The following is a 27,998-nucleotide window of genomic DNA, read 5'->3' as shown; positions in this document are numbered from 1 at the left end:
TCCTCACCTCTTGTTTCTGTCCTCCAGCTGCAGTGTGTACACCGTGCCATCAGCCGCGTGCGTCCTGGCGTTACCGTCTCCCCATTTCAGCTTCAGGCTCTGGGGCCCAGCAGCGGCACATTCGAGCCTAGGAGGCAACGGTGGTAACGGCCGAGTTTTTGCTTTAATGAACTGACTAAATGGTCCAGCTCCAATTTCATTTATGGCCTGAATTCTGATCCTGGAAAAAGGAAAAAAAAAAATCACAAAGGTTGTTGGTTTAAGAAGCAGTGATTCCTCATTTGAAATAAACATTGTGTGGTGTATTTCTTACTTGCCCCTATAAGCAGTGTCATGGAATAAAGGAAAACAAGTTAAAAATAATTCAAGACAAATAGAGAAATGGGCAGCTCGGAAGACAGATTATCTTCTCCATTCCAAAAAATAGCCCCAAAAAACCACATTAGCAAGATATCCCTTAGTTCTTTAATTAAAAGAAAGAAAGAAAAAAAAGAAAGAAAGAATGGCAGAAAAGGGAAGACATACTAAAGACTTTCATATTTTGTTCTAGCCACCCTTCAGCTGCCTCAAAGTCAGTTTTAGGATAACAGCTCTTCAACAGCACATTTTCCTCCCCTTTCTCCAGCCTCACCCAACAACCTCTGCTAGTCCTTAACCAGTGCTATGTGTGCAGGCACTGCTGGTAACAGTGTCATTCAGATGTGCAATTATCTTAACTGGATGTTTACTATGTGCAGTGTTATGGGTAATAAAGATATACTAACACTGCTCTCATGGTCTAGGAACTGAAAATCAAAGTTAAAATGTATATAGAAAAAATTTCCTATTATCATTCCTATTTTTCTTGTTCCTCTACTTCCTTACTAGTTGATTGAAAAAGTTCTCCAAGGTCATCACACAACACATTGATGGCACTGCTCCACCTTCATCCTCAACACTCCTTCCCGCAGTGACTGCATGTTATTGAAGCTTGTTTCCTCCTGGCACAGTGGCCTGCAGACCCCTGCAGAGGCCTTTCTCCTCTGCTTCTCGGACCAAAGGTCTCACACTAGCTCCCACCCCACCCTCTGCTCTTCCTTTCTTCTTCTGTACAATATGGACAGTCCTCTCAATAACTTCAGCATTCCACAGCTTCATCCACTTAAGATCTTCCCCAGGTCTGCCTCTCCTCCATCTCTTCATGCCTCATTACTAGGCCTCTAGTAGAAACTTTCACCCAGATCCCTTGCTAGGTACATAGGCATCTTATTGGGCTGAATGAGCAGTGTGGTGTCACTAGTTCTAAAAGTTTCAACATTTAAACTTGATTTGAGTTTGAAACAGTGTTTCAAAACACATGATAATAAAAAATACAGTCAAAGAGAAATTCTCAGGAAACAGATCAGTTTAAAATATTCTTATAATTTAGTTTTATGTACTTCTCACTTACAGCAATTATTGCTTATATCTAAATAGAAAATATCATTTAGGTATTACAATACCTTAATCCATCATATGACCTCAAATTAACCTTAATTCTTCAAATTTAAAATTACATAGTTCAGCAAGTCAATCTAATGACACATCTGTAAATTGTTAAGAAGGAAAAAAAACCCAATAGATTAATTCCAGGTGAGATGGAGTAAGCACACTCCCCGTCTCTCCCACTGAATGCGCTATTAAACCTGGACAAAATAAACAGAGCAGCTATTTAAGAAGTCCAGAAAGGAAATAGCAGCTGAAGGATTTGGGGAAGAATTTGAACTATCACCAAACCAGCAGTGAATTTACCATTTTTCCCCTCCTTTACTCACTGGATTAGACTCAACGGCGCAGCCTGAAATCCAGGAACAGACATTTGCATGGGCAGAGAGCTGCCTGGCTCAAAAGAAAGCAAAGAGTCTCTGAATGGGAGAAAATTCCCCCATTCCTCTTTTTTTTTATTTCTTTTCTACACTGTCTCATTTTCCAACCCTTAGCCAGTTCCATCATATTAACAGCCTAAAGAAGAAAAACCACATGATCATACTCATTGATACAGAAAAAGCATCTAATGAAATTCAACATATGTTCATAATAAAAATGCCCAGCAAACTAGGGATAGAAGGGAAATTTCTCAACCCAAAAGGGGCATCTATAGAAATACCTGCAGCTAACATTACACTTAACGGTGAAAGACTAAATGAAAGATCAGAACAAAGCAAGGATGTCTACTCTCACCACTCCTATTTAATGTCAGGTACCAGTCCCAGCCGGTGGGTGTGGGAAAAAAGGCACAGAGATAGGAAATAAAGAAATATACTGCAAGACACTGCTGAGACTATTGAAGACCACCTAACTAGACAGAGATATACTGTGATCATGAATTGGAAGATTCTACACAGAAAAAATGTCAATTCTTCCAAAACGGGATCTATAGATACAATGCAATTCTAATAAAATTCCAGCAGGATTCTTCTTAGTAGATATAGATAAGTTGATTCTAAAAGTTATGTGGCAAGACAAAGGAACTAAAATTGCTAACACAAATCTGAAACATACGAATAAAGTTGGAAGAATCACACTATCTGATTTAGAACTTACTATAAAGCTTCCTATAAAGTATTCAAGATAGTGTGGTATCAGACAGACACATAGACCAACAGAACCAACACATATATGGCCAACTGATTTTCAAAAATGTGCAGAATGAATTCAACGAAGAAAGAATAGTCTTCTTAACAAGTGGTATTGGAACAACTGGATATCAAAAGGAAAGATAAATAAATCTCAATCTAAACCTCAGATCTTATTCAAAAGTTAACTCATGGATCACAGATCTAAGTGTAGAATGTAAAATATAAAACTCTTAAGAAGAAAACAGGAGGAAATATTTGTTACCTAGAATTAAAGAACTTTTAGATATGGTGTGAAAAGAATGTATCCAGAATGCATCTAAGACCTTTCAAATCTCAGCAGCAAAACAACACAAAACAACCCAACTAATAAAAAAAATGGGCAAAAGACTGGAACATTCCACCAAAGAGGATATACACATGGCAAATATGCACACAAAAAACATGTTTAACATCATTAGCCACAAGGAAAATACAAATTAAAACTACAATGGGGTAATACTATATCCCTATTAAAATGGCCAAAATAAAAAATGCTTATTAATACCATTCTGGCAAGTATAAGGAACAACTGAAACTCTCCTCTTTTGTTGGTGAGAATGCAAAATGGTATAGTTACATTGGAAAACAATTCGCTTACAAAGTTTCTTATAAACTTTAACATACATTTATCATATGACCCAGCAATCACACTTCTTGGACTTTACTCTAGAGGAATTAAAGTTTACGTTCACACAAAAGCCCGCACATACACGTTTATACCAGCTCTATTCATAATCACCCAAAACTGGATGAATATCTGCCTCACAGTTTGGAATGTAGCAAACACTTATCGCTGATAAAGTACAGCAAAAGTTCCATTACAAAGAGCCTTACTTTTCCCAGATTCTATTAAACTAGGGCTACATCAGGTCTCTTGTAGATAATGCAACGTCACTCTCTCAACACAGCATTGAAAGACTACAGTAAACTCTTCTTTGCTTCCCAGCATGAGTCTTGTAAAATAGCTGCATGGTATTAAGATAAGAGTTTTTCCCCTATGATTTGAAAAGTACTAAATTTTTCTGCAACTGGAGAGGAAAAATCTTTTTAGAAAGGTGGTCATCATTGTCGTAGAAATTACTACCTTTTTTCCCTACTCAGGAAAAGGGGATTAAGCCAGACTTTAAGTCTCAGTCTTTTTTCAATGGTGTACAAATTTCCTCACCTACAAAGTTTATATCAATGTCTTTCCACTGTCCAGACTGCCATTCCTTCCCTTTATTCTGGGCAGAGGTATTCCTAGAGCCCAGAGGCCAAGATGCTTCCTTCCATCTGCTTGCCCATATTCCTCCAGAGCCAAGCTCACCTGTACTCAAGGTGATCCTACTGTTTTGCTCCCTGCGGCCTCAACAGCCCTTTAGCTACATTAAGTAAAAGGAAGGGAGGTAATGGGTTGCTTTAGATTGTTGTTCTGCTCAAGACAAAAAAATTATGAGATCCGAATCATTTATAAGAATTAAAAAATAGCTTATAATACACAAGTATCAAGATGCAGAAAGAAATGTAGATTTAATATTTACTTTTGTAAATTCATTTTCTTCACAAGGCCTCCCCAGTATTTTGTTAGGTACTAGGTTCCTAATATCTGTAGCTCTAGGGTTCTCTGACCTTTTAACTGGGAAGTATTTGGTAGGCATATCGAATGTTAGCCATACATACATACACATACACATACACACACACACACACACACACATACACACACCAAGAACAAGAATACTATGGTAGCATTTTAACTCTCTTTAGCAGTGAAGCCTTTCTGCCTACTCTGCTCATCACTTTGGTGACCTTGGGGAAAGGATCTAACACCTTTAAGTAACAGTTTCCTCCTCTATGAAATCTTCGCTGCATTTACAAATAGGATTACTTAATTAAGATAAGGAATATGGGAAGTACTTTTTTAAAAATAAATTTATTTATTTAATTTATTTATTCTTGGCTGCGTTGGGTCTTCGTTGCTGCGCACAGGCTTTATCTAGCTGTGGTGAGCGGGCTTCTCATTGCAGTGGCTTCTTTTGTTGCAGAGCATGGGCTCTAGGTGTGTGGGCTTCAGTAGTTGTGGCATGCGGTCTCAGTAGTTGTGGCTCATGGGCTCTAGAGCGTAGGCTCAGTAGTTGTGGCTCACGGGCTTAGTTGCTCCGTGGCATGTGGGATCTTCCCAGACCAGGGCTCGAACCCGTGTCCCCTGCATTGGCAGGCAGATTCTCAACCACTGCATCACCAGGGAAGCCCAGTACTTTCTATTTTTAATATTTTATACTTTGCCGTACAATCAGAAAAGGATTCAAGGTGGCTAAAAGCACTTTGGTGAACTTTAAAGTGCTACTTTATGGAGTTACTATTTTTATGACTTCTTTTAAGACCGTATTCCTTCCTAGAGCAGTGAAGAAAACGTGTTGGGGATCTATAGGAGTGGCACTGTACTGGGCACACAAACGTACATCTTCGTTTTAGTTGTATTACTACCACCACTTCATTACTTGAGGAATTTGCTGATACGATCTATGTTTCTCCTTCCTCTAAATTACGGCCAAGGACACAGCAACAGCTAAAAGGACTGCCTTCTCAGAAGGTGAGATAACACCTTAGAAACAGATGAAAATGTTAATAACCACTGCAGCAAACAGCACTGAGGACTTGCTCTGTTCAAGGGACTATGCTATGGAGTAGGAACTAGTACAGTCGTCCCTCAGTACCTGCAGAGGATTGTTCCCAGGACTCCTGTGGATACTAAAATCCGTGGGTGCTCAAGTCCCATATATAAAATGGCACAGTTCAGTCGGCGCTCTGTACCCGTGGATGCAGCGAGATGAGTGTGTTCTCTACCTATCTATCTAATCTATCTAGGCCACACCACGAGCCTCTCAGGATCTTAGTTCCCCTACCAGGGATTGATCCCACACCCCCTGCAGTGGAAGCGTGGAGCCCTAACCACTGGACCGCCAGGGAAGTCCCTTCTCTTGCTTTCAGAGCTGAGCAAACTGCAGTTCAACTCAGGTTAAATAACTCCATCTAATTGATACAGTGGCTACTAGGTGCTGAAGTCTAGATTTGATACTGTCTCTAATTTCTACCCCAACCCCATGAGGAAGGAATTACTCTATTTCACAAGTGCAGGAACTGAGGCCGCCTAGGTTCAGTCATTTGCACTAATCTTCACAGCAGATATAGGTCAGATCTGGGTGTGAACCTGGTCTTTCTAGGCTCAAAGTCTTCGTGCATTCTGACACACCATTCCCTCCAAGCATAATTTGAGCCAAACGCAGCTTCTAATCCAACCAAAAGATCATTTTAATTCAAACCCCACTTTCAGTTCATCAACTGCCTTTTGCCAATGAAACAGACATTTAGAACAGTCAAATTTATCTTCACATTAGTAAAACAACTTTTGGCCTTGGAATGAACTGCCTAGGTTTTAAAATACTTGCTTCAATTTATTCAAATAACAAAATGTGTTTCAGTAAAAATGCATGGAAAACATTTTTCCATGTAGCTGATGTACTGAACTAATGTTAATCAGTTTTAATGATAAAGTAGCACTCAAAACTGAAATAGAACTGAGGAACTGATCAAATGAGGCCATGTCTTCTAAAAATATTAAGAACTCTTAGTCTAGGAGGCTGAGAAAACTGAACAAGGACTAAGGTAGTTAATATTTCTTTTGTCTTGGGATGAAAAATGCAGTGTGTGAAAATAATTTCCTAATCCCAGTGAGAGCTCACCCAGGACTGATTAAAAAAAAACAACAACACTAACCTGAGGAACAATTCTAAAAATTCGCCTCAGAAAAAAACGATTTTCAAGTTTTATTAAATTAGTCTATCCCAAACCCAAACTTGAGACATTTTCTCTTTACCTGAAGTAACATGTTAATCTTGACATTTAGATAAGATCTGCATTTTTTTTTAACATGCAATGTGTATCATTTTCTGAAATCTTAAGCTCTGCAACGTAAGTACAAGGGAAATGGAATTTTGCTTTCCAATTCAGGGAAGTGACTTAATTCTGAGAAGCTCTACCTTGGCAGGACTAATGTGAAAAATCTCCTTAAGTATCTAGAAGTCTGCAATATCCATCAATACACTGATAATACTGATAAAATAAATTAAGAAGTATATTCTTTATAAATTTTGACTGAAAATCCACTATTAAAATATCTTCTAATTTTAGATGCCAAATACATTACTGCTTCAGAAGATCATAGCCTAACATAATGCACTTTACACACACTCTCTCTCTCTCTCTCTCTCTCTCTCTCTCTCTCTCAAATGACACTACGTATGCTAAAAGAAGAATGACTTTGAAAACTGGGGAAGGTGACTTCTCAATCACAATTAGCCGTCCCAGTACTCGGGATGCCTCGAGTGAGGGGACAGTGAAGACAGCCCCCCCCTTCCTCCATGAAGAGCTGGGGTAAGACAGGCCGAAGAAGCAAAAGATGGGCTTTTAAGCCCACCAATCTACCTAATCATCCACTTAAGAAGAGAAAAATATGAAGGAGTAGTATCATCTTCAGATAACTTCTGAGGAAATAATAAATAGTAGCTTAAATACAGAAAACCTCTTTAGGGGAAAAGATGTGTTCAGAGTAAAGTTACTCGGAGAAGGCTCCCTGGAAGGGTAACCTTAGCTAGCTCAGAGTCATGCCTCCCTTTAACCAAGCTACTTCTGACAGCTCCTCAGAGACCAGTGCCACATTCCATCTCCAGGCACTTAGACCTGCTTTTCTTCGTGCCCTGTCTTGGCAGGAAAGAAACCTTAAATGTCTCCTGTGGCTTAAAAGATAATGCCAGATTCCCACACACATTTCTACCTGTAATCTGGTCATAACCCACCTGCCAGCTCCTTTCTTCCCTACCCTACCAGGCATTAGCAACAGATAATTTATTGAGTGCTTACTTACCAGGTGTCAGGTCCCACACAAGGTGCCTGAAGTCTAAAACATGACAACCCTATTATGTAAAGTAATTATCCCTTTTTTACAGATCAAAAAACTGAGGCACAGGGAGCCTAAATAGCTTGCCAGAGGTGACAGAGGCACCAAGTGAGAGACTCAGGATTGATGTCAAGGCTGTCTGACTCCCGTCCACTACTTTTAAACTACTTAGAACTTGTCCCCTTATAAAGCCCACTTCATCTTGTTAGAATGAAATGAGTTATGATTCACTTCTTGACAGGTTTATGTAGTTCTTGACATATACTAAGGACTCAATAAATGTTATTTTCATCTGCATTTTACCGAGCAAAAACAGCACAGCAGACAAATCTACCTTAAGTTTTAGTTATCTGACAGCTCAATATGAGTCAGACATATAATGAGGCTGCCAAAAAAAGTAATCTTAGGTGACCTTACTGACTGCTCAATATGGAGAACAGGGAAAGTGACAGTCTTGCTCTGCTCTGAGCCAGCCAGACCGTTCCTGGAGGTCAGGGCGCTACTCATTAAAGAGGCCATCAAGAAACAGAAATCATCCGATGAAGAGGATTGAGGGGGTTATAGAAAACCCATGCCAGTGAAGACAGATCTGAATGAAGTGAAGATGGTTAACTAGGAGACAGCTGAAATAATAAGATAATGATGTCTAGGCCCTAGGAGTGGGGCTCAGACCTCTGTATTCTGCAAAACCTCTCCAGGTGATTCCTAAATACATCAGCATTCCAGAATCATCGCTCTAGGGCAGAGTTCTCAAACTTTTAACATGCATCAGAATTTCCCGCAGGGCTAATTAAAGCACAGAGTGCTGGGCCCCACCCCAAGGGTTTCTGATTTGTAGCCTCCAGCAGGGCCTGATACATGGCATTTTAATAAGTTTCTAGGTGATGCTGATGCTCTGGGGGAGAGCCCAGGATCAACTGAGTAGATTTTAGCTATAGAGGGGTTTTGACAAAATATAAGGGAACCTCTACAGAAACAGAGTTATCCACGACTGGAATGCACTGCCCGGCGAGTAGAAGCTGAAAACACTGCTCCATCACCAGAGATGCTCACGCCAGGGTGCTGAGAGGGGGTGACACCAGGCAATCTTGTCTCAGCTCACAAAGCCTATGGCTCCCTGTGGCAGGAAGCATGCAAAGGAAACCTACGTCTCTGTTTTCAACAACATTTTTTTCTCTGCAAACCAAAACACAAACTCAGTTCTAAGCTTAAAAGTAATGTATTTAAAAATATCATTGTAATTCCAACCAAATTCTATACAGGGTGTCAGCAAGCCAGTGGACAGTTTGGCAAGCACCGGTGGAGAAGGGATGGATCATTTCTGTGTCAGTAGGTTGGCTGGAGAGGTGCACATTTCTGTCCCAGCAAGACAGAGAGAGAATATGCTCCGTGTGAGAACAACGTGTAACTGCTAAACGTTAAAAACGACAACAAAACCCCAAAAGAAACAAGCCCCACTGCCGCTTAAAATGTTTCTTTCCACATTTTTATCTAGAACATCATGATCTGTTCACTTATATTTTAACCAATTTATGGGACAAAAAAAGGTGAGGTAAAAGTAGATTGGACTAAAATTATACCCTTAGTTCCCTGAAATACTCATTTTGTATTTCACCACAGTTACTGCAATTGTGTTTTTGAAACATAAAAGAACAAGACTATGGGTTGACTGGAGTTCTACTATAGAGAATCCAATTAGGTGCTATAGGAATAAAATTCCTTGAGTTGGACAAAGATGACCTTAAATGTGAAACATCCAATTTATTGATTGATTGGCCAGCAAATACTCTGGCTAAATCTTTTTTTTTCTTTGCCATTAACACAATATGACTTAGGGCCAAAGATCTGTCTTTTCTAAAGCTGTACATTTTTCATGCAATCTGTCTAAAATGATGTCTTACAAGCTACCATGTAAGGTTAAGAGGTGACATCCTCCCAATGTGACTTTCCATGTTCAGCTCAATATAGCTAGCCTTGCATATTAATACTGAAATGAATTATTTATGCTACATCCATTAAATACTTTTTAAATAGATTCTTGAGGTTTCACTATCCAAATCTAAACTGTACATTACTAAACCATTTCATCTTCTCCAAAACAGAATTAATCTCTGAGGTACTTTTTAACATGTCTTTCATCAACCACTTATGTGGAAGATATTCTTGATAATTTCCACTGTAACTGGCATTTCATCAATAAGGAAAGATCCCCTAGGTCAGTTCCTTCATTTGAGCTTTTGACCTCTAGATTTCTTTCTTGAAGTCATTCAACTATATGTTGACTAATAAACATCAGCGTTCCTCCAATATCAACCTTCTAAAAGCCGTAAAGTTTTATAATCATTTAAGCCACCTTTAAGGTATGCATAATGGCAGGAAGGAGCAAAATTCTCAGGCTGACACCTTGCCCTAAAAGCCCTTTTATGATTTCTGACCCGAATGTTCAGAGGACTGACCTGAGGATCTGAGTCCAGTCTGCGTAGACATGGGGTGGATCACACTGGACAAAAGACCTTTCAGTGAGCCCTGAGCCAGTGGCTTCTTCATAGGTTTTCTGGCCTGAGGAATCCAAGTCAGGCAATGTTCTGGACATGCAGTCTCTTAGGAACAGCTAGGGGATGACATTCACTTGGTCATTTCCCCCCCGAGAGACACCTCATGGTCAGGTCTCCTTAGAGCATCACCACTGGGGAATGTCCCTGAGGTCAAGTTCTGGGTTTAATTCACCTCTGGATTTCGTCAGCACCTGATTAGAGTGCTCTGGACACAATGGTCAGTCAGTATTTGGTTAGCAAACGAAGGTGGTGGCTGGTTTTCTGAGATTGGCTACAATGCTAAAAATGAAAAAATGCCCTTGGCCTGCCTCTTCATCCATAGCAAGTCATACCGTCTTTATTCAGTTTCTAACTTGATTCCCACTTCAAACCATCCCGATCATTCTGAACCCTGGGTCTTCCTCTCTGAAACGCCAACAGGACTCTGTACAGTGTTATTTTCAGCCTGTGAGGTCACAAGCATCTGCTATCTTAGGTTGCTGTTAAGTGTCCCCCAACTCCCTGAGCGCTCTGAGGGCAAGGATAGTGTTTATCACTATTTCATAGACCCACAGTGCATAAGTACTGTGCCCCAGAGATTTCTTAAAAGAAGGAAAGACTAAACAAAAAATAGTCACTGTTTTGAAAAGCAAAATGAATACACTTATATGCATCATTCACAAAAGACTTGGTAAGAGAGGGAAAGCAGAGATAGCATGCTTAGGCAGGATGGGACTTCTGTATCTTACAGCTGTTAAGCTGGTTTCTTTCTTCAGTTTCTGGGGATAAAAAAATGTAGTCTATTAGATTATAACATTAGAAAAGACTGCAGAAAAAAAATAAGTGAAATGATAAACCCTTTTCTAGCAGCAAGTTTACCTGCCTGCCCTTCATTCCCCCTGCCCTACCCCAAGAAGAACTAGTTTTCCAGGGTGAAGGTCTTGGTGATGATGGAAATCACAATCCCTGTTACTGTGCGCCTGCTGTGTACTGCTGGGCTCTATACGAGCATTTCATATTTGTTTGCTCACTCCTTACAACATGCTTTTGAGGTAAGTAATCTTGTTCTCCTCACCCTGTGGAAGCAGCTGGGACACTGAGAGGTTAAGTAACTTACCCAAAGACACCGCTAAGGACCTGTATCTGAATCTGTGCTCTCCTTCACCTTGAGAAGCCGTTTAATCTCACAAAGGGCACTGGACTAACCAGATGGTTCCTGCACTCCTCTAACACTAATCCTAAACTTCTGTTTTGGTTCCCCCAGCTATGGCACCCTGGGGACAGAGTTAAATGACTTGAAATCTTAGGAGGCTATGTTGAGAAAAAGGTGTGTGAGAAGAGGAAGGTAAGGTGCTGGCTCCCTGACAGGAACTCTGGGGAAAAGAAAGAATGCAAGTGGTAACTGAGCTTCGCTGGGTGCAGTGTGATGTAACGTCTTTTCACCGGCCCCTCGTGAAATCCTGAGCAAAAGCTCCATTACAAATGCTCTGTAACAGTGTGTCTGCTTTGGGGGATCAGAAGAATGGCAGAGCCCTGCTTCAGAGGTGGACCAAGTACATGCTGGGGACAGAGGGTGTCCATAGTGATGAGTCACAGTAAAAACACGAAGAAAAGTAGTTTATCAAAAAAACAACAAGGAGGAACTGATTCGAAATGGTAGGTGAAATTCCCCCCCAAGGGTTAGGATTTGTATCAATTTATAACCGACTCATAAAGTAAAAAGTAGTACAAGTTTTTAAGCTATATTAGCATTTGGTACTCAAATATATTAAGAGTGACTAGAATTCACCCATTTGGCCTTTAGGACCTGAAGGGTCTGTAGCCCCAAGTGCTGACGTGTCCATGCAGCTTTATTTCAACTTTCCTGCACTCACCGGTAGGTGGTTTCCGGAAGGAGGTCTTTCATAACGTGGGTGGTGGTATTGCCCACAGTGATGCTAGTGTCTCCAAGATCAATATTATAAGCAAGGATGTCAGATCCATTATTGCACGGTTCTTCCCAGCTCAGTACAAGGCACACAGAAGGCGGATCAGGATAGGCGTTGAGGGTCTCCTCCTCCAGGACACACAGAGTGGAGACAGGGTCAGGGGCAGATGCTGGCGTCTGGCAAAGGACAAGCTCACTGTATGGTCCTGCTCCAGCTTGATTAACGGCCTAAAAAACAGAATAGCGAGACAAAGTCCACATTACCCCATGAGCACATTCTAATGCCTCCACATTAGGCGTTAAATAAGTCTAAAGTAACATACGATTACTGCTAGAAATGGAGGTAGAAATAAATCCTCCACAATGTTTATGTGAATACCACTTTCTAAAAAATACCAATCACATCTTCTCTGCTAATAAGAGAGAACATCGCCATCACCGTTTCTTATGAAAAATAGTTTAAAAATAACTTTGTATTTGCACAGCCCACTGCAGTTTACGTATTGTCTTATGCAATCTTCACAATAACCATCTGAGGTAGATAATATATGGCAGGTATTCTTATCTGCCTTTCACAGAGGAGGGAACTCAAAGTCAAATTAAGTACTCAGGCCCCAGATTTAGATGCCAAGCTGGGACCCAAATTCAGTAATCTGACTTTTAACTCAAGTGCTGCTCTGGAAGAGCTATAGGAATTTTAGAAAAGATACCTACTGTTTTCCATGTGAATGCTAAATTCGTACCTGAAGTCAATGCTCAGCCCTCATCTGACTTTACCTGAGCGTCACCACTGACACCTGATCACTCACCGCTTTCGAATCCTCACTCACTCGGTCTCTGGGACCATCTTCTTGTTTCTATTTTGCCGCTGCTGCTGCGTCTCAGTCACCTCTCCTGGCTGCTACTCGTTACCGGGACCTTTCAGCACTGGAGGGCACCAGGCCGTGGGCCTTGCACACCTCTTTGTCATCTCTGCTTAAACTCTTGGACATCTCATCTTGTCTCAGGGAAATATAATGCCATTTATATCCTACTCCCAAATTTATTTGTGTAGCTCAGACCTCTGCCCTGAATGCGAGGCTAGTGTATTCAACTGCCTACTGAATAGTTCCACTTAAATGTCAAATAGGCATCTCAAACTTAAGTGTCTGTACAGCTCTAAGACTCCACCCCATTCCTGCTCATCAAAAACCCCACTGTACCTCCTGTGGTTTTCCCCATCCCTCAGGTTGTTCAAGTCATTATCTCTGAGTCACTGTTGGACATCTTTCTTCCTCTCATACCCCTGCCCAAAGCATCAGCACATCCTTTCCCAGCCTAGTCCAACTACACTCTTTCATATCTGGTTGCTGTAATGACCTCCTAACTGGTACCTGTGTCAGCCCTTGCCCCACAGTCTGTATTCACTGTCCCTTTCAATGGCCTCTCACTGGATACAGAATAACCTCTGAAGGCCTCACAACTGCCTATAAGACCCTATCTAATCTGCTCACCGCCACCACCTTCCCAAAGAACCCAGGACCGCTCTGCCTTCATCGTCCACTACCCTCCCTCTCACTCGCTCTGCTCCAGCCACACTGGCCTCCTTGCTGTTCCACAGGGACACTAAATTTGCTCTCATCTCAGGGCCTTTGCAACTTGCTGCCCCTTCTGTCCACAGAGCTTTTCCCCAGACATCTACACAGCCCATTCAATCGTATTCTCAGGCTTCTCTCGAGTGTTGCCTTTTCAGGGAGACCTCTTTGAACACCATATTAAAACTTACAGTCACCCCTACCCCAACACCCGTGACCCCACTCATTTCTTATTTCCCTTCTCTGCTTTTATTTTCATCATAGCATTTGTCACCAGTATAGTATTTATTTCATTTAATTACTCCCTGATTAGAATGTAAGTTCCACAAGGGCAAGGCTTTCGGGTTCACTGCTGTGGCCCTGGCAACTAGAACAGTACCTGACACAGAGTGTGTGCTCAATAAATGTTATTAACAATATTTTTTTCCTTATAAGAACATTTGGGGATTTCCCTGGTGACGCAGTGGTTAAGAACCCGCCTGCCAATGCAGGGGACACGGGTTTGATCCCTGGTCCAGGAAGATCTCACATGCTGCGGAGCAACTAAGTCCATAAGCCACAACTACTGAGCCCATGTGCCACAGCTACTGAAGCCCGCGCGCCTAGAGCCCGAGCTCCGCAACAAGAGAAGCCACCGCACCGCAATGAAGAGTCGCCCCCTCTAGCCCCACGCGCAGCAACAAAGACCCAACGCAGCCAAAAAAAAAAAAAAAAAAAACATTGGCAACCACCTTACAAAAAAATGAAGGTGAAGTACTCTAAAATCTCGTTTACTTCATGGGAGAGCTGATGAGGACAAATTATAATACAAAAGAAAAGTAGTCTGATCTCTTAAATCAAAGTTTCACTATAATGTCTGTGTATCAGTTAATTTCAAAGAAGCAAGCTAAGAGCATTCATTTGCTATCAAATCACTTTTGAAGCCCTTCTGTAATATTTTTTTACATCAAGTCCTATTTCATGACAACACCAACTTTCTTTCTGGTAAAATTTTTATGTCACAAATTAAGAGTACAGTAAGTCCCCTACATATGAATGAGTTCTGTTCCAAGAGTGCGTTCACAAGTCCAATTTGTTCGTTAAGTCCAACAAAGTTAGCCTAGGTACCCAACTAACACAATCGGCTATATAGTACTGTACTGTAATTATTTTCACACAAATAATACATAGAAAACAAACAAACGCAAAAAATAAAGAAAACATTTTTAATCTTACAGTACAGTACCTTGAAAAGTACAGTAGTACAGTACAACAGCTGGCATACAGGGGCTGGCCTCGAGTGAACAGGCAAGAAGAGTTACTGACTGGAGGAGGGAGAGGAGGTGGGAGATAGTAGAGCTGAAGGGTCGTCAGCAACAGAAGACGGAGGGCAAGCTGCAATTTCACGTGAACTAACTTACGTGACTGGACGTGCGAATGCACGTTCGCAACTTTGAAAGTTAGCAACTTGAAGCTTCGTATGTAGGGGACTTACTGTATATATTTAGAGATTTTATTTTTGGATACAAATTTATCACAGGGGCAGAAAAATAAGATACTGTGGAGCCCAACTTCCATATCAACTAAGGCTTTAATCACCATGTAACAGAAGGAAAAGAACATGGCTTTCAGAGTTGGAGCTTTGTTCACACCTGGATTCCATTATTTACTAACTGTGTGATCTTAGGCAAATTAACACTGCTGTTTCCTCAGATGTAGAATGGGGATAGTAACACATAATTCAAAGAGTTATTGTAAAGACTAAATTTGTTAACATGTCAAATCCTGGCAGAGTATATCAGGCCAGCTGTCAGTGCTTCACTTCCCTCCTTCTCCCTGGGAAAATCAAGAACAAAATAGCAATAGCAATTTTCCTAAACCAATTTTCTTAAAACAAAACAACAATGAAATACTTTATTTTGAACAATTTTAGACTTACAGAAAAGTTGCAAAAATAGTGCAGAGAAATTTCCATATAATCGCTCACCTTGCTTCCCCTAGTATTAATACCTTACATAAGTATAAAACGATGATCAAAACCAGGAGATTAACATTGGTACAACGGTATTAATGACGTACAGACCTTATGTAGTTAGATTCAAATCTTACCAATTTCCGATAACGTTCTTTCTCTATTCCAGGATCCTGCCTAGCTTTGTTCTAGCTTTCTCGAGTTGTATCAATTATATTACCAGTTTACAATGGAAACAATTCAAAAGAATCTTACTAAAATATAAGAGTATGTCTATAATATACAATATGCTTCATGTGAATAGAATTACTTGGGTACACGGTAATTAAAATATTCAAACAAGAAATGTTCCACCCAATTTTTATAAAACACAGTATAGGTATCACAGTGATTTAATTTTTAAGGCACCGAATAGTCAAAAGAATATTCATCTTTAACCTGACTTTGTAGCAGTGTCAAATGAAAACAATTCAGATTTGGTCTATAGGTATCAAGAAATCAATACAGGTTGGGGAGACCCCTTTCCTGGCAATACTTCTTTAGCATAGCAATGGCCTTGAAAGTGCTATCCCCTTCATAGGGTCTGACTCATTTTATGACAGTTAAGTACAGACACTTGAAAATATTTACTATTGTTGACAGGGAGGCAAGATTATTATGCAGGCTCTATTCTTACCAATGTATCTTTTAAAATGCAGTTTTGGGAAGTTAATGCTAAGTGACAACATATACCCCGAAAAGGAGGTAGAACATTTTAAAGAGACACCAAAACTCAAAAGCAGATTGAAGTGGCTTCCTGTGATGGCAGACAGTTTTTATTTATATGCTGCCTTGTTCCAAAAACAGGAGTGTAGCACATAATTTAACCTCTTCCCAATGACTCAGCATGGCTGTTATAAAGCTCAGATAACGTGCTATGACCCTGACTCACTGATGAATGGTTAATTACATCCCAGGCCCTCCATTCTAGAAGGAAGGTGTGTATAATGGAAGAGTTTAGCCGGAAATGTTTATGACAAAACAGCCTTCAGAATTCAACAGAACAGCTTCAGTTGATCTGGAAAGTTAACTTAAGAAGGGAATATTTTCTCCAAAGAGGCCCGAGGCCCAGAGACACTGAGAGTAGATGGGCTTGTAATAAGCAATATGATCCATGACTTAAATCAGGTGGAAACCTAAATCTGGCATCTTTGCTTCTTTAACTGTTTAAATCTAAACATGTATGAAGAAAGAATTCTTCAAGGTCAAGAACCGCAAGCGATTAATCTTTGTATCTCTCCTTTTCATCATCGGCATCATCCTTTGATTCTGGCACAAAGTGGTGCTCAAGAAATGTTACTGAACAAATGGAAAGAAATGAACAAAGAACCCTGTTTTCTCAGGACAATATGGTTTTTCAAAGGGAAAAAAAATATTTACCCAAGTCAATAAAATGAAAGTAAACCCATGACTATTGTCACTCTTAGGGGTTAGGCTAGGAGCCAATTATTCTTCATGTTATTCTATTTGGACACCCAAGTGGAAGCTTACAGATAACAAGCCTTGTTAATGGTCACTGGGACGTGGGAGGTGGGTCTTAACAACTGAACGCAGACTGGTTCTAAATACTCTAGTGTTTGTTTTTGGCTCCATTTAACATCTGGAATGGGAAGTTTTAAATGTTTTTTGCCTTTTGTCTAAGTGGCTTTCCCACCAAAATGTGCATCTCAGAAAATACATACAGAAGGTATCTTCCCTAAGAAGCTGTGCCACCTTTGCCTTGGACTCGGTCCTTCATTCAGTGAATTAACCAGCAAGCAAGATGCAAGCGTGGTGAGAAGTACAGTGGAGATGATTCTGGTTTTGTTCCTACTTTTTAGGACCTCTTGGAGAAGTAAAAATTAACTGTAAAATACCAAAACAATTACATTTATTTTTATTTAAAAGGACTCTTTTTTTCCATATCGCCCCTCCTGATGGCCTCCATCACGAGCCTTTGAGTAAGTTTCCCAGAGTCTATCATGGAACACCAGTATTTGTGAGAGATGTCCGAATAGTGTCAGCCTACCTGTAACCTACAGCAATACTGTGCAGCAGGCAACAGATCCCTCATTTCAAAGCCGGTGTCTGTCCCATGATAAATGAGTTCTAAGGATTCTTCATCTTCTCCCCACTCCAACCTGTACTCTGAGATATCAGCACCAGAGCTTTCAGGACTCTGGAAAACAGAAATTTAAGTGGTTAATTTCATTGAAAAGAAAATCCTATGATGTTTGTGTTCAATTAACTAAACCGAGAAAGAGAGCAACATGCCTTAGGATATTTCAAATACATGAAAAGAAAAGCATGAAAAAGATACTCAATTTCCTCTCAATTCTGACCAGTGGTAAAATTTCCATAACTCTTGGCAAGTGCCAAGGCAGATGACTGTGTAAAACCTATTTGTGAACTTAAGCTTTGTGGGTCCCTCATAACTTGCACTGGGGGGCAGATAAAGTAGAAGAAACAAACTGATGCAGAACATGTGCCTGACTTACCTCCCAACTCACTAGGACACATCCATCAGGCGTAAAAGAGATACAAGGTGCTTTGCACTGTCCAGGAGGCCCTGCAGCCGTGGTAATTTCTGAGACATCAGAATAGGGACCATACTGAAAGACAAAAACACATGCGTGCTTGTAGGTGTGCGTGTGTGTGTGTGTGTGTGTACACAACACAAGCTTATAACCAAACAAGGGCTAAGCTAATGCCATCATCAATACAACTGATTAAAAGTATTACCTAATGGTCTTCACTTTCAGTTGAATATGTAGGTTTTCTTCTAACATACATTCCCTAAGTAGTAAATGTCTATTTTATAAATATATATTTTTTTAATTCAAAAGGATTAGAAAGTTGGTTTACTAAACATTTTTGCTGTGACCTAAGAAACAAAAAATGCTGACTTTTGCTACATCACAGCATTCTCCTTTAATTTCTCAGAAGGCTTCAAAGAAAACTAAGTCAGATGCACACTGCAGTTTAATTTTTAATGCCCAAAAATCTTCGTGGGATTGTTGGTTATCAAATTTTGAGTACTTCTTCTAGTTACTGGTATTTTCCATTTTGAAAACCAATGGTCATGTTAATGTTTTCTCAGCATGTCTCCCACCATCTCAACTATTTGAAGGTTTACACTGCACTCCTCTCCTCCACCACCATCAGTGACCACACTGCTCAGAGCCAACCACTGCTACAGATTTAAAACACGTCGACAGAACCATCACCACCATGTTAACAGTGGAATATGTGATACTTCAATGAGCTGGGGCAAAGAGTGAAGTAATTTTCAGGTTAATGAAGTATGTGACTATGTTTTTCAAAATGGAAAAAAAAGATTAAAAAAACAAAAAAAACCCCAAACCTCTCACATTTTCTAACAATATAACCTGCAAATATACTGGGGGTGGGGGAGAAGCTCTCTGAAGTGGCCCACAGAAGGTGATTATGAGTCAAATATATGGTTAACTTCCAATGCAACAGAATTTAAAAACAAGGCTGAAGATACTTTCTTTATATGATAAATTAGTGAAAGGAGAAAGTAAAACTCAAGTCAGCCCAGTTGCACATTTATCTTTTTCTTTTCTTTTTAACAGCACATTTATCTTTATCATGAAAAGATAAAAAAAAATCCCTCTGAAAAATTGATGGGGAGAAGCACCAGATCAACAGTAAAATAGGATTTCTTCTGCAGCATCAGTGATCATCACCATCCATCCTCTTTTTTTTTTTTCTTTTTGCGGTACGCGGGCCTCTCACTGTTGTGGCCTCTCCCGTTGCGGAGCACGGGCTCCGGATGCGCAGGCTCAGCAACCATGGCTCACGGGCCCTGCCGCTCCACGGCACGTGGGATCTTCCCAGACCAGGGCACGAACCCGTGTCCCCTGCATCGGCAGGCGGGCTCTCAACCACTGCGCCATCAGGGAAGCCCCCATCCTCTTTTTACTTATAAAAGTTTGGGTGCATAGGCTTTCTTATCTTCTCACCAATACATTTTTATTGTTTAGTTTTGTGTGTGTGTGTGTGTGTGTGTGTGTTTTAATTTAAATACCTGTATCTGAAATTCTTTCCTAATGGGCAATTAGAAGAAATCCAGCTCCTGTTAAAGGCTTGTGATCATACTTCAGACCAAATGTTTTCATAGTCAGCATGGCTAACACGGAACGGACTAAAGACAAACATACTTTGCTTCTGAAAGGCGTGAACAGGACCACCGAGAACTAGAAGAGTCATTGTCAACTTCCTGTCACTGTCAGTGGGCTTTCTTACTTGTAAAAATCTCACCAATTAATGACATCTATTTGTCTGCACGGAGTGCATCTATACACACCACTGGCACTCCGTGGGGCTTTAGCAGCGGTTTGCTCTACCCACGCCCTTCTACCTTCTTTTATGTTTCTGCCCATCTTTGACACACCAAAAAGCCCTGTAGTTTCTGGGTCACTTCACTCTCATTATGAATTGCCCCCCAATCCATATCACTCTGCAATTAAAAAAAAACAAAAACCAATCACCTTTGTGGATATAATATAGACATACTCTTCCAATCTCTAACAGCCCACCTCAACAACTTCAGATGGAGTAGTAAGAAGGACCAGAGAGTTCTACAGTTTTCACTTGAAATAAATGAAAAAAAAAAAAATATATATACTGGCCTCCCTAGCCTCTACCCCAGTCCAGTTTTAAAAACTGATGTAAGACATTGCTGGGTAATTTAGACAATATGATAAAGAAATATTATGTAGTCCTAGTTTCCCATAACTAATTTATACAGTCGATGAGAAAATAGGAAATTATTTTAAAAACTACCAAAAGCATCTAAAGGGTGATGTTGTTATTAACCTTGAACTCTATCTTAATAGAATGATATGAGGACAAAAGAAACAAAATTTCCAATGTTGGGTCTACGTGAAATCAAAACAGTGTATCTTCAGAAATTAGATTTTACATACACTTCTTTAATGGTTGTCAAGGTGGGACAGATACTGCTAAGGATTTTAGGAGGGTAGAAACAGAAGTGCCGGGACCTTATATTTCTGTTACGGTGTATAAGCGTGTACTCACCCCTCCATCATTCAGAGCTCTCACCCTGAAGCGATACATGGTTCCGGGAAGTAGGTTGCCAACGGTGCACTCAAGCTCGGGCCCGTGGTACACCTCTGAAGCTACATCCTCAGGTTCCGTCATCTCCACGCTGTACTCTGAGACCTCACAGCCACTTTCAGAGGCAGGAACATCTGGGAAAGGAGAATGTTTTTCATATCAGAACACTTTTGTGTTTCCGGTTGACCCTATCACACCTCACTTTCCACAAGGTTTGCAAAATATCATGTAGGTGGCCTGTCCTCGATATTTATAAAAGAAACCCCACTCCAAAAAAAAGATATACAGAAGAAAGTTTTTGAATGATGTTATCCATACTTTCCAAAGCAAGTACGTTTAATGATATTAACAAAATTCCAAAACTGTAGAACTTTTAGGCAATTCCTTTATATTCTAATGCCAGGTAAACACAAGAAATAGAGGGGAGAAAATCTTCTCCTTAACTTGAAACCAAAGGACACATTCAATCAAGTTAGAGGACCCAAAACTGGCACACTATCTTATTTTAGGCATAAGTGATGGGGAACAATAGTCTGACAGCGTTTTGCAGGTTCATATTTGCAGTTTTACATGCTTGTAAATTGTTGATCCGACAGGAAATGCTAATACAGTTTGAGTCGATACAGTAAAACACCAGGACCCACACTTAACAAGGCAGCAAAGATGAGGAGGAATTAGATGTTACCTGATGAACTATTTCTTGGTTTAACCTCTAAATTGAGCACAACTTTTATTTTATGAATAAAGCTGAAAAATTCCTGAAAAGACTGGCTGCTCTGAAACATTTTCTATTAAAGTGCCCTCTGAGGGTAGAGGATGAACAGCACGTGTGGCACCATCAGGAATATAGGAGGGTGAGTGACAACGTGGGGAGAATACAAACCCAAGCCCATGTACATTGAACAGAATATGGGCATTTTCAATAGAAACAAATATGGTTTTCAGAAGGAAGACCTGGAACTTGATTACAAAGCATGAAGTCTTAAACTCAATCTCCACTTGTCCAAATTGGCAACGTGAAGATGTGTTCACTCACCCCACTCTAAGTGGACTTCTTTGTGCTTTGGTCTACCCAAAACCCTCGGTGGGCGACACTGACCTGGTGCAATGCTTAGTGTGCGAACAGGGAGACTTTCAGAACACTGCAGGAGAAATACAGGAGAGAATCATCTCTTAGTTACTTTGAATTTATTAGAGCTCTATATACCAAGCAAATTCCACCCCATACCTGCAAATGCTTCCAAAGAGGGTTACACATTGAATGTTTACACTTTTTATGCAATAAGATCTTCGTCTCTGTGTGGTGTGTGTGTGTGTATGTGTTTGTTTTAAGTATGGACATATACCGCATACAGCACTGGTAAAAATAATTATTTCTGATGTCAGATTTGTAGGTTGACTTTCTGAGTGTTGTGTATCCTAAGCACACTGTTATTTTCCTTTAAACAAAAATTAGAGACCCTTCAGGAGGACAGAAGAGAACACAAAACAACAGCTGGATGAAGTTCTTAAATGGTGTCATAAATGGCCAACCATCCACATACAGAGCAGAAAAGCAAATAAAGTCAATATTAATCAACTGAGTCTGACATTAACCAGCAGGTTCTGTTAATACTAAAATCAGCAGGCCTTCTTTTTTGCAGGATCTGGTTGCGTAAGCCTGGTCGTATGGAAGCTGACCCCTTTTTGAGACAGGAGGAGCATGGTAGACCTATGCAGCTCAACCAAATTCAGCCTCCATCCTGAGGAGACAGGTGCAGAGGAGATGTACTTAGGCATTCAAGGAGCGCTGCCGCTTCTGTGTAGGCGTGTGCAGCACCTCGCATGTAAGAGGAACTCGCTGATCATCTGTAGCTTTGATGTGGACATCCCCACCCTGGGAGGCACTGCATAAACGTCGTCTAGGTGGACCTTTTTTTTTTTTTACCTCAGAAGTCTGTCTATATGGACAGTCTAGACATCACAGTACCACTATCCTTGGGGGGAAAAGAAAATAAACATAAAACGACGTCAGAGGTGGGCTGAGTGGCAAAATTCGGCACCTAATGGCAGGTGTTCTTTTGAAAAGTCAACCCAGTACAGGGTAACAAGGTTATAAGCCACCACTGCGCGTGCACTCTCTCTCAATACTAATGGTTTCAAAACCACAATGTTAAACATCTCTACAATGAAAACATCTTTTACCATATTGCCTCTCACTCACTTTCTGAATGTTAACACCATTTAGATAATAACTACTGATATCTCATTTCTAGAGCACTTCATGTGTACATGTTACGTTGTTTTGAGCCTATGAGAACACTGTGAAGTTGAAACCAAGTTTCCTGACGTGTTGAATGGTTGGTCTAAGGTCATATAAATTGTAGACAATGGTGGTGATCCTTTTGTGATGTATAAAAATATTGTCACTATGTTGTGGACCTGAAACTTATGTAATACTGTAAGTCAATTATACTTCAATTTTAAAAAAAGAAAGAGACAGCAAGAGAACTGGGGCTGCCTACAGATGTGTAGGTTGGGCACTGCGTAATCACAGGCGGTGCCTTTCAGCTCAGTCATCATAGATTTATGTGGCTTTTACAATAATTTTCCAGCAGATGGCAGCAAAGTATCTCAAGGAAGGTGTGTCTCTCATTTTCACAAAACTGCCAGATGTGGTACAAGAAAAGCTGTGCTGGAGGCCATATCTTTTTTTGCTCTAAATTCTACGCTTTTCTATCATTGCAATAACTGAGATTCACCCCCTTATTTATTAGCTAATGAAAATTGCAGACCACCCTCAATTTTCAACTGTCAGGTGATCATGGCAAAGTCTTCTGAGAAATTAAGTGAGGGATGTACTTGGAAAGCAGCACAATTCAGTTGAGAATCATTTGGGTCTATCTTTTTATACCCACTAAAGCACAATTTGGAAAACTGAATTCATGACGTGATACCATGGCAGGCTGCATTACCAAGATACATTTTTAAACAGCAATTTATTCTGATGTTATAGATGGGTTGTCTGAGTTGGACCAAAGATGTTTACTTTTATACTGAAACAAAACCAACCTGACTGTGTCCACCAGTACTTATGCAGCATGCTCGGAGTTTGTACAAAGTGCCTGGTTTCAAGTGGGTGAAAGTGTACTCTGTAGCCGACCCACTGTAGGCCACTTCCCACTGACTCGCTGCAAAACAAGACCCGTGTATGAGATTATGCCTTTTGTAAAAACGTTAACAGTACCAACCATTCTTGATAAGAAAAAGCTCTAAGTGGTTTCCATGAAAACCAGCATCTCCTATTCTTTCTTTTTTCCTCAACAGCCACAGTGCCCTCTTTCCATCTCCTTTACAAAGTTAAATACTAAAATAACATGGAGTCATTTTTAATACTTAGTACTGCTGGCTAGACTACTTATATCACCATGATTACGTTTGCTGACTGTGAGGTTGGGATGCTGGAAAGCACACGAAATCTGTAGCTTGCCCCGCAGCAGGAGACAGCGGGTGGTGTTGAGCAAGCTAGGAAGTGGTGATGGTGTGAGAAGCCCCTGAGGCCAGCTGGGCAGGCGGAAGGCTGCTCGGCCACAAGGTTCCTGGTCAGACCAGGGCACCACTGAAGAGTTTCTCCTGGCTCTTATCTGCCTGGAGGTCACAGTGAGTGGAACCTCCCCCTCCCCATATAGACCAAGTCCTTTGGGTAAAAGGCCTGCTGTCTCCACGGAGCCCCACTTAAAAGACAAAAACATCTGAGGGAGTGACATTAAAAATGAAACATTCAGTGTGACCCAGGTTATCTGACCACTTCTCTGGAATAAAGCAAGCAAGCAGAGCCACTGGAGGGGCCTGGGTGAAGCTGATGCCACCAGGTGAAGAGCACTGGGGATGCTTCGACTGACGGCCTGCCTGCCCCACAAATCTGGGATGTTTATCCTCCTCTGTCTTGCTCCCACTAACACAATGTTTCCAGCAGACTATTTTAAAGGAGGCCTTTACTCCATGCAGTTGTTTTAGGGAAAATACTTTTACCCTGTTCCATGATAGTTACTAACTTCCACAAATGCCCTCAGCTGCTTATTAGGTCAGATTTACAATGAAGCCACATGCACTAGGGCCATATGACAAGGGGGAATATTAAAGACAGTCATCCTGACATTACCGATCAAACAACCTGCACTGAAAAGGCAACTGGGAACAAGGACTACCGAGGAGATTCAATTAATCATTGACGTCACGCACTGGCAATGTTGTTAACTTTTAGGTACAGACGGCATCTACTTTTGATCTGTCACCAGTGGTCAAGAGAGCCACAAAAATTCAAAATATATTTAAGTTTTCACGATAAGCCACCGCACATCCGTGACTTCTCTCCTAGGTCAGATTTTTAGCATAGAATGTGATTTTATGTTAAGAACAGCTGTGCCCATCTCAAAGCATTTTCATGTTTTTCAGCTTAAAATAGGGCCCAACTGACATGAAAAACAAAACACTCCAGGTGGCTATCGTGGCACAGAATAAAAAGCAAGCCACACACCTGCATTGCTTGTTTGTAAAAGCTGCTGTTAACTCTTTCCTTTTTTCCCATATGCATCACTTTTTAAAAAAAAATTTAAGTTACAGGGATTATTAGAGTGGTGAGATGGGTGTCATTTTTAAAGTTCGGATGACTATACTTTTTTCTATTAAAGCCTAATAAATTTTATCAGAAAGAAGATCTAAGAATTTTTTAAAAGACACTATAAAGGGAATCTGATCTGTAACACTGTCCCACTTTAATTCACCTCGTCTGACTAGTAACGAAGAACTAATATGACTCAGAAATCACAACAAAAATGAAGACATTTTCTGAACTTGTTACAAAGTGTGACACTTGTCAATAGCCCACAGCAATGCTATATTTTGTCATCCTTTGTGCACCAAACTCATTTGCTGTCTCCAATTTATCCTTCCTGCTGATGCTTCTGACACTTTCTCTGCTTATAAGAATTTCTAGAGAAAGCGTGCCAAGAGAGATAAAAAACATATTTATTCTATTAATTGGGACCTCTGGTTTAAAGAAATGACAGAAAATTTTAAAAACGACAAAAACGTACATTTCAAGCAGATTCTGATCCCCGATGCTGTGTTTGAAAGAAAAAACTGTCAATATGTGATTAAGGCTTGTTTATTGTAGTACCTCTATCAATAGAATTAATGATTGCCTGCTATTATTATACAAATGTTTATCTTATTAGAAAACAGGACTTGAACAAAACAATTTCTACAAACTTCACCTTCAGAATTTCCATCAGTAATCTCTAGCAAGTACTTGAGTATTTCTGAACCACCGTTGTCCTTTGGAGGATCTGGAAAGTAAGCAAATGCCTTATTAGTTATAAAAGTGTATTGATTTTTATTAGTAAATATTATTAGCACACATAGAATCATATAATATACTGTCTAAATTCTGGATTCAACCAAAAGGCACAATAATTAATATATTATTTCACCCAACTCCTTTCTCGAAAAACAAAAGAAACAAAACCACAAAACCTTCTGATTATCAAAGCGTAGAGCTAGACATGTCAAAACTGTTAGCACTTATTTAGTGAAACATGAACAAAACTCAAAATATGGAGTTATTTTTCTAAGAGTTATGTTCATTTATTTATTTTGAGATTCTGAAGCCTGCTCTTCAATATCTGATGGTTTTTATATAAGACAAAATATACATATATTTCTTTTTAAAAATTACTTTATCCTTTTTTTATTTCACTTGTATCATCAGTGAGAGACGGAGAGGGAAGAAAAGGGAGGTGCAAAACTTACTGACAAAATAAATAAAAGATCAGAATACAACAAAACTGTCCCATCACAGTTTGCTACTAAGCAAACTTTGTATCCCACATGAACCTAATATAAAACCAGAGCTGCGGATCAATAAGAACCTGTACCAAAGAGCCGGTTTGAGGAGGAGGTTCCGGCTTGTTACTAGAGCCCTGTGCGCCTTAGGTATCATATCTGTCTACTGCTAACCCGGTGCCTGCAAGAGTTTTCTTTTCTGAGCAGGAAAATACCTATTTGCAAGACTACACAGAATTTGCTTCTACTATCAGTTGGCCACCTCTGTATTTTAGATATACCCTCAGGTTACTCATATAGATTTAGAAACTTTAATTCCCGTCTCCTTTCACCTGTTATTTCCATTAATGTATGCAAACTTCGGCAATAGATATATACAGCAATAATTAAAATACAGCATATGGCTAATGAAAGTAAATACTCAGCGTTGACGGAACTTTCTAGGATATTCTGAGAATAAAAGCTTTAGATCTGGCAAAAAGCACACCTAGATTTTTTGTTTCTCTTAATCGTATCCATCTTATAGGGAATAATTCTGCCTCAAAATTACCACATAACTTGAAGCAGTTGTATGTCTCAGTGGTTGGCCTCCAATAACAATTTAATAATGTTTTAAATTCCCTTTACATTACTTGACTGCCAGGTAAAATCTTATTTTAGATTTCTATTTTTTTTTTTTTTGCCTGTTTGGTAGTTACTATTATTGTATGACATTAGTGACAATCATACATATTATGTTTCCCATACAGCTGCAAATGTTTATCAACATTCTAATGGCATTCATTTCGCTGAAATAATCCATGCAGCAGGTGAGCCACAAAACCCTCTACCAGATCCCCACAGATACCATGATGAACTTCAATATGAAAACCTCCTGAATTCCAAGACTTCCGAAGATATACAAACAACAACTAGTCTTCCTAATTCACTGTAACTTAAACTTCTGTAAAATTTAATATGACTTACCTAAATTTTGAAATTTATACTAAGTTTATAAATCAATTTTTATATTAAATATTGCTACATTTTTAAGGGCAAGCTGTTGAAGAATGAAATATGTTCAGAGATTACCACATTCAAATCAATAATACATTAAAACTATAGGAGAAAAAATGTGTCTTACAGGAAAATCATGAAGTAAATGAAATGCTCTTACAATTGTCAATTTTACGAGTTTGTAGAATTCTCAGGATGTTTCTCATACATATATTTCAAACGTGTAAAACTCCCTCAAATAATATGATTTGTTTGTTTATTGGTTTGTCACTACTGAAATTAATCAAGTTTTTAAAAACCTGTCAAAAAAGCAGCAGCAGCAACAGCAACAAAACATACCCCATTTAACACTAAAACCATGAGATGTAACTGGTCCTTTAATGAGGGGTCTTGTAGGAGGTCCAGGCCTGTCAGGACTCGTCGTACAAACCAAAACTTCACTTGGGCAGCTTTTCCCTTCCATATTAGAAGCAGTCAGCTATAACACAACCGAAAAAACA

General features: G+C 39.9%; 1 protein-coding gene across 9 annotated transcripts in view; it reads right to left on the bottom strand.

Moving 5' to 3' along the window:
• FNDC3B (fibronectin type III domain containing 3B) overlaps positions 1-27,998 on the bottom strand; it is a 468,247-nt gene that overhangs the window by 31,640 nt on the left and 408,609 nt on the right. For all 9 annotated transcript variants that reach the window (XM_079921937.1, XM_079921936.1, XM_079921939.1 and 6 more), the window contains 9 exons: positions 27,838-27,976; positions 25,935-26,006; positions 23,731-23,849; positions 21,716-21,821; positions 20,641-20,813; positions 18,075-18,188; positions 17,606-17,755; positions 11,981-12,261; positions 8-220 (listed from right to left, as the gene is read on the bottom strand). In XM_079921937.1, coding sequence (XP_079778063.1) covers positions 8-220; positions 11,981-12,261; positions 17,606-17,755; positions 18,075-18,188; positions 20,641-20,813; positions 21,716-21,821; positions 23,731-23,849; positions 25,935-26,006; positions 27,838-27,976 — 1,367 coding nt within the window. The remainder of the gene's footprint in view (positions 1-7; positions 221-11,980; positions 12,262-17,605; positions 17,756-18,074; positions 18,189-20,640; positions 20,814-21,715; positions 21,822-23,730; positions 23,850-25,934; positions 26,007-27,837; positions 27,977-27,998) is intronic.

This window comes from Stenella coeruleoalba (genome assembly GCF_951394435.1).
Source record: "Stenella coeruleoalba genome assembly, chromosome: 5".
Lineage (NCBI taxonomy): Eukaryota > Metazoa > Chordata > Mammalia > Artiodactyla > Delphinidae > Stenella > Stenella coeruleoalba.
Note: the sequence above shows the minus strand (reverse complement) of the source record. Positions and strands in the feature narration are given on the sequence as shown.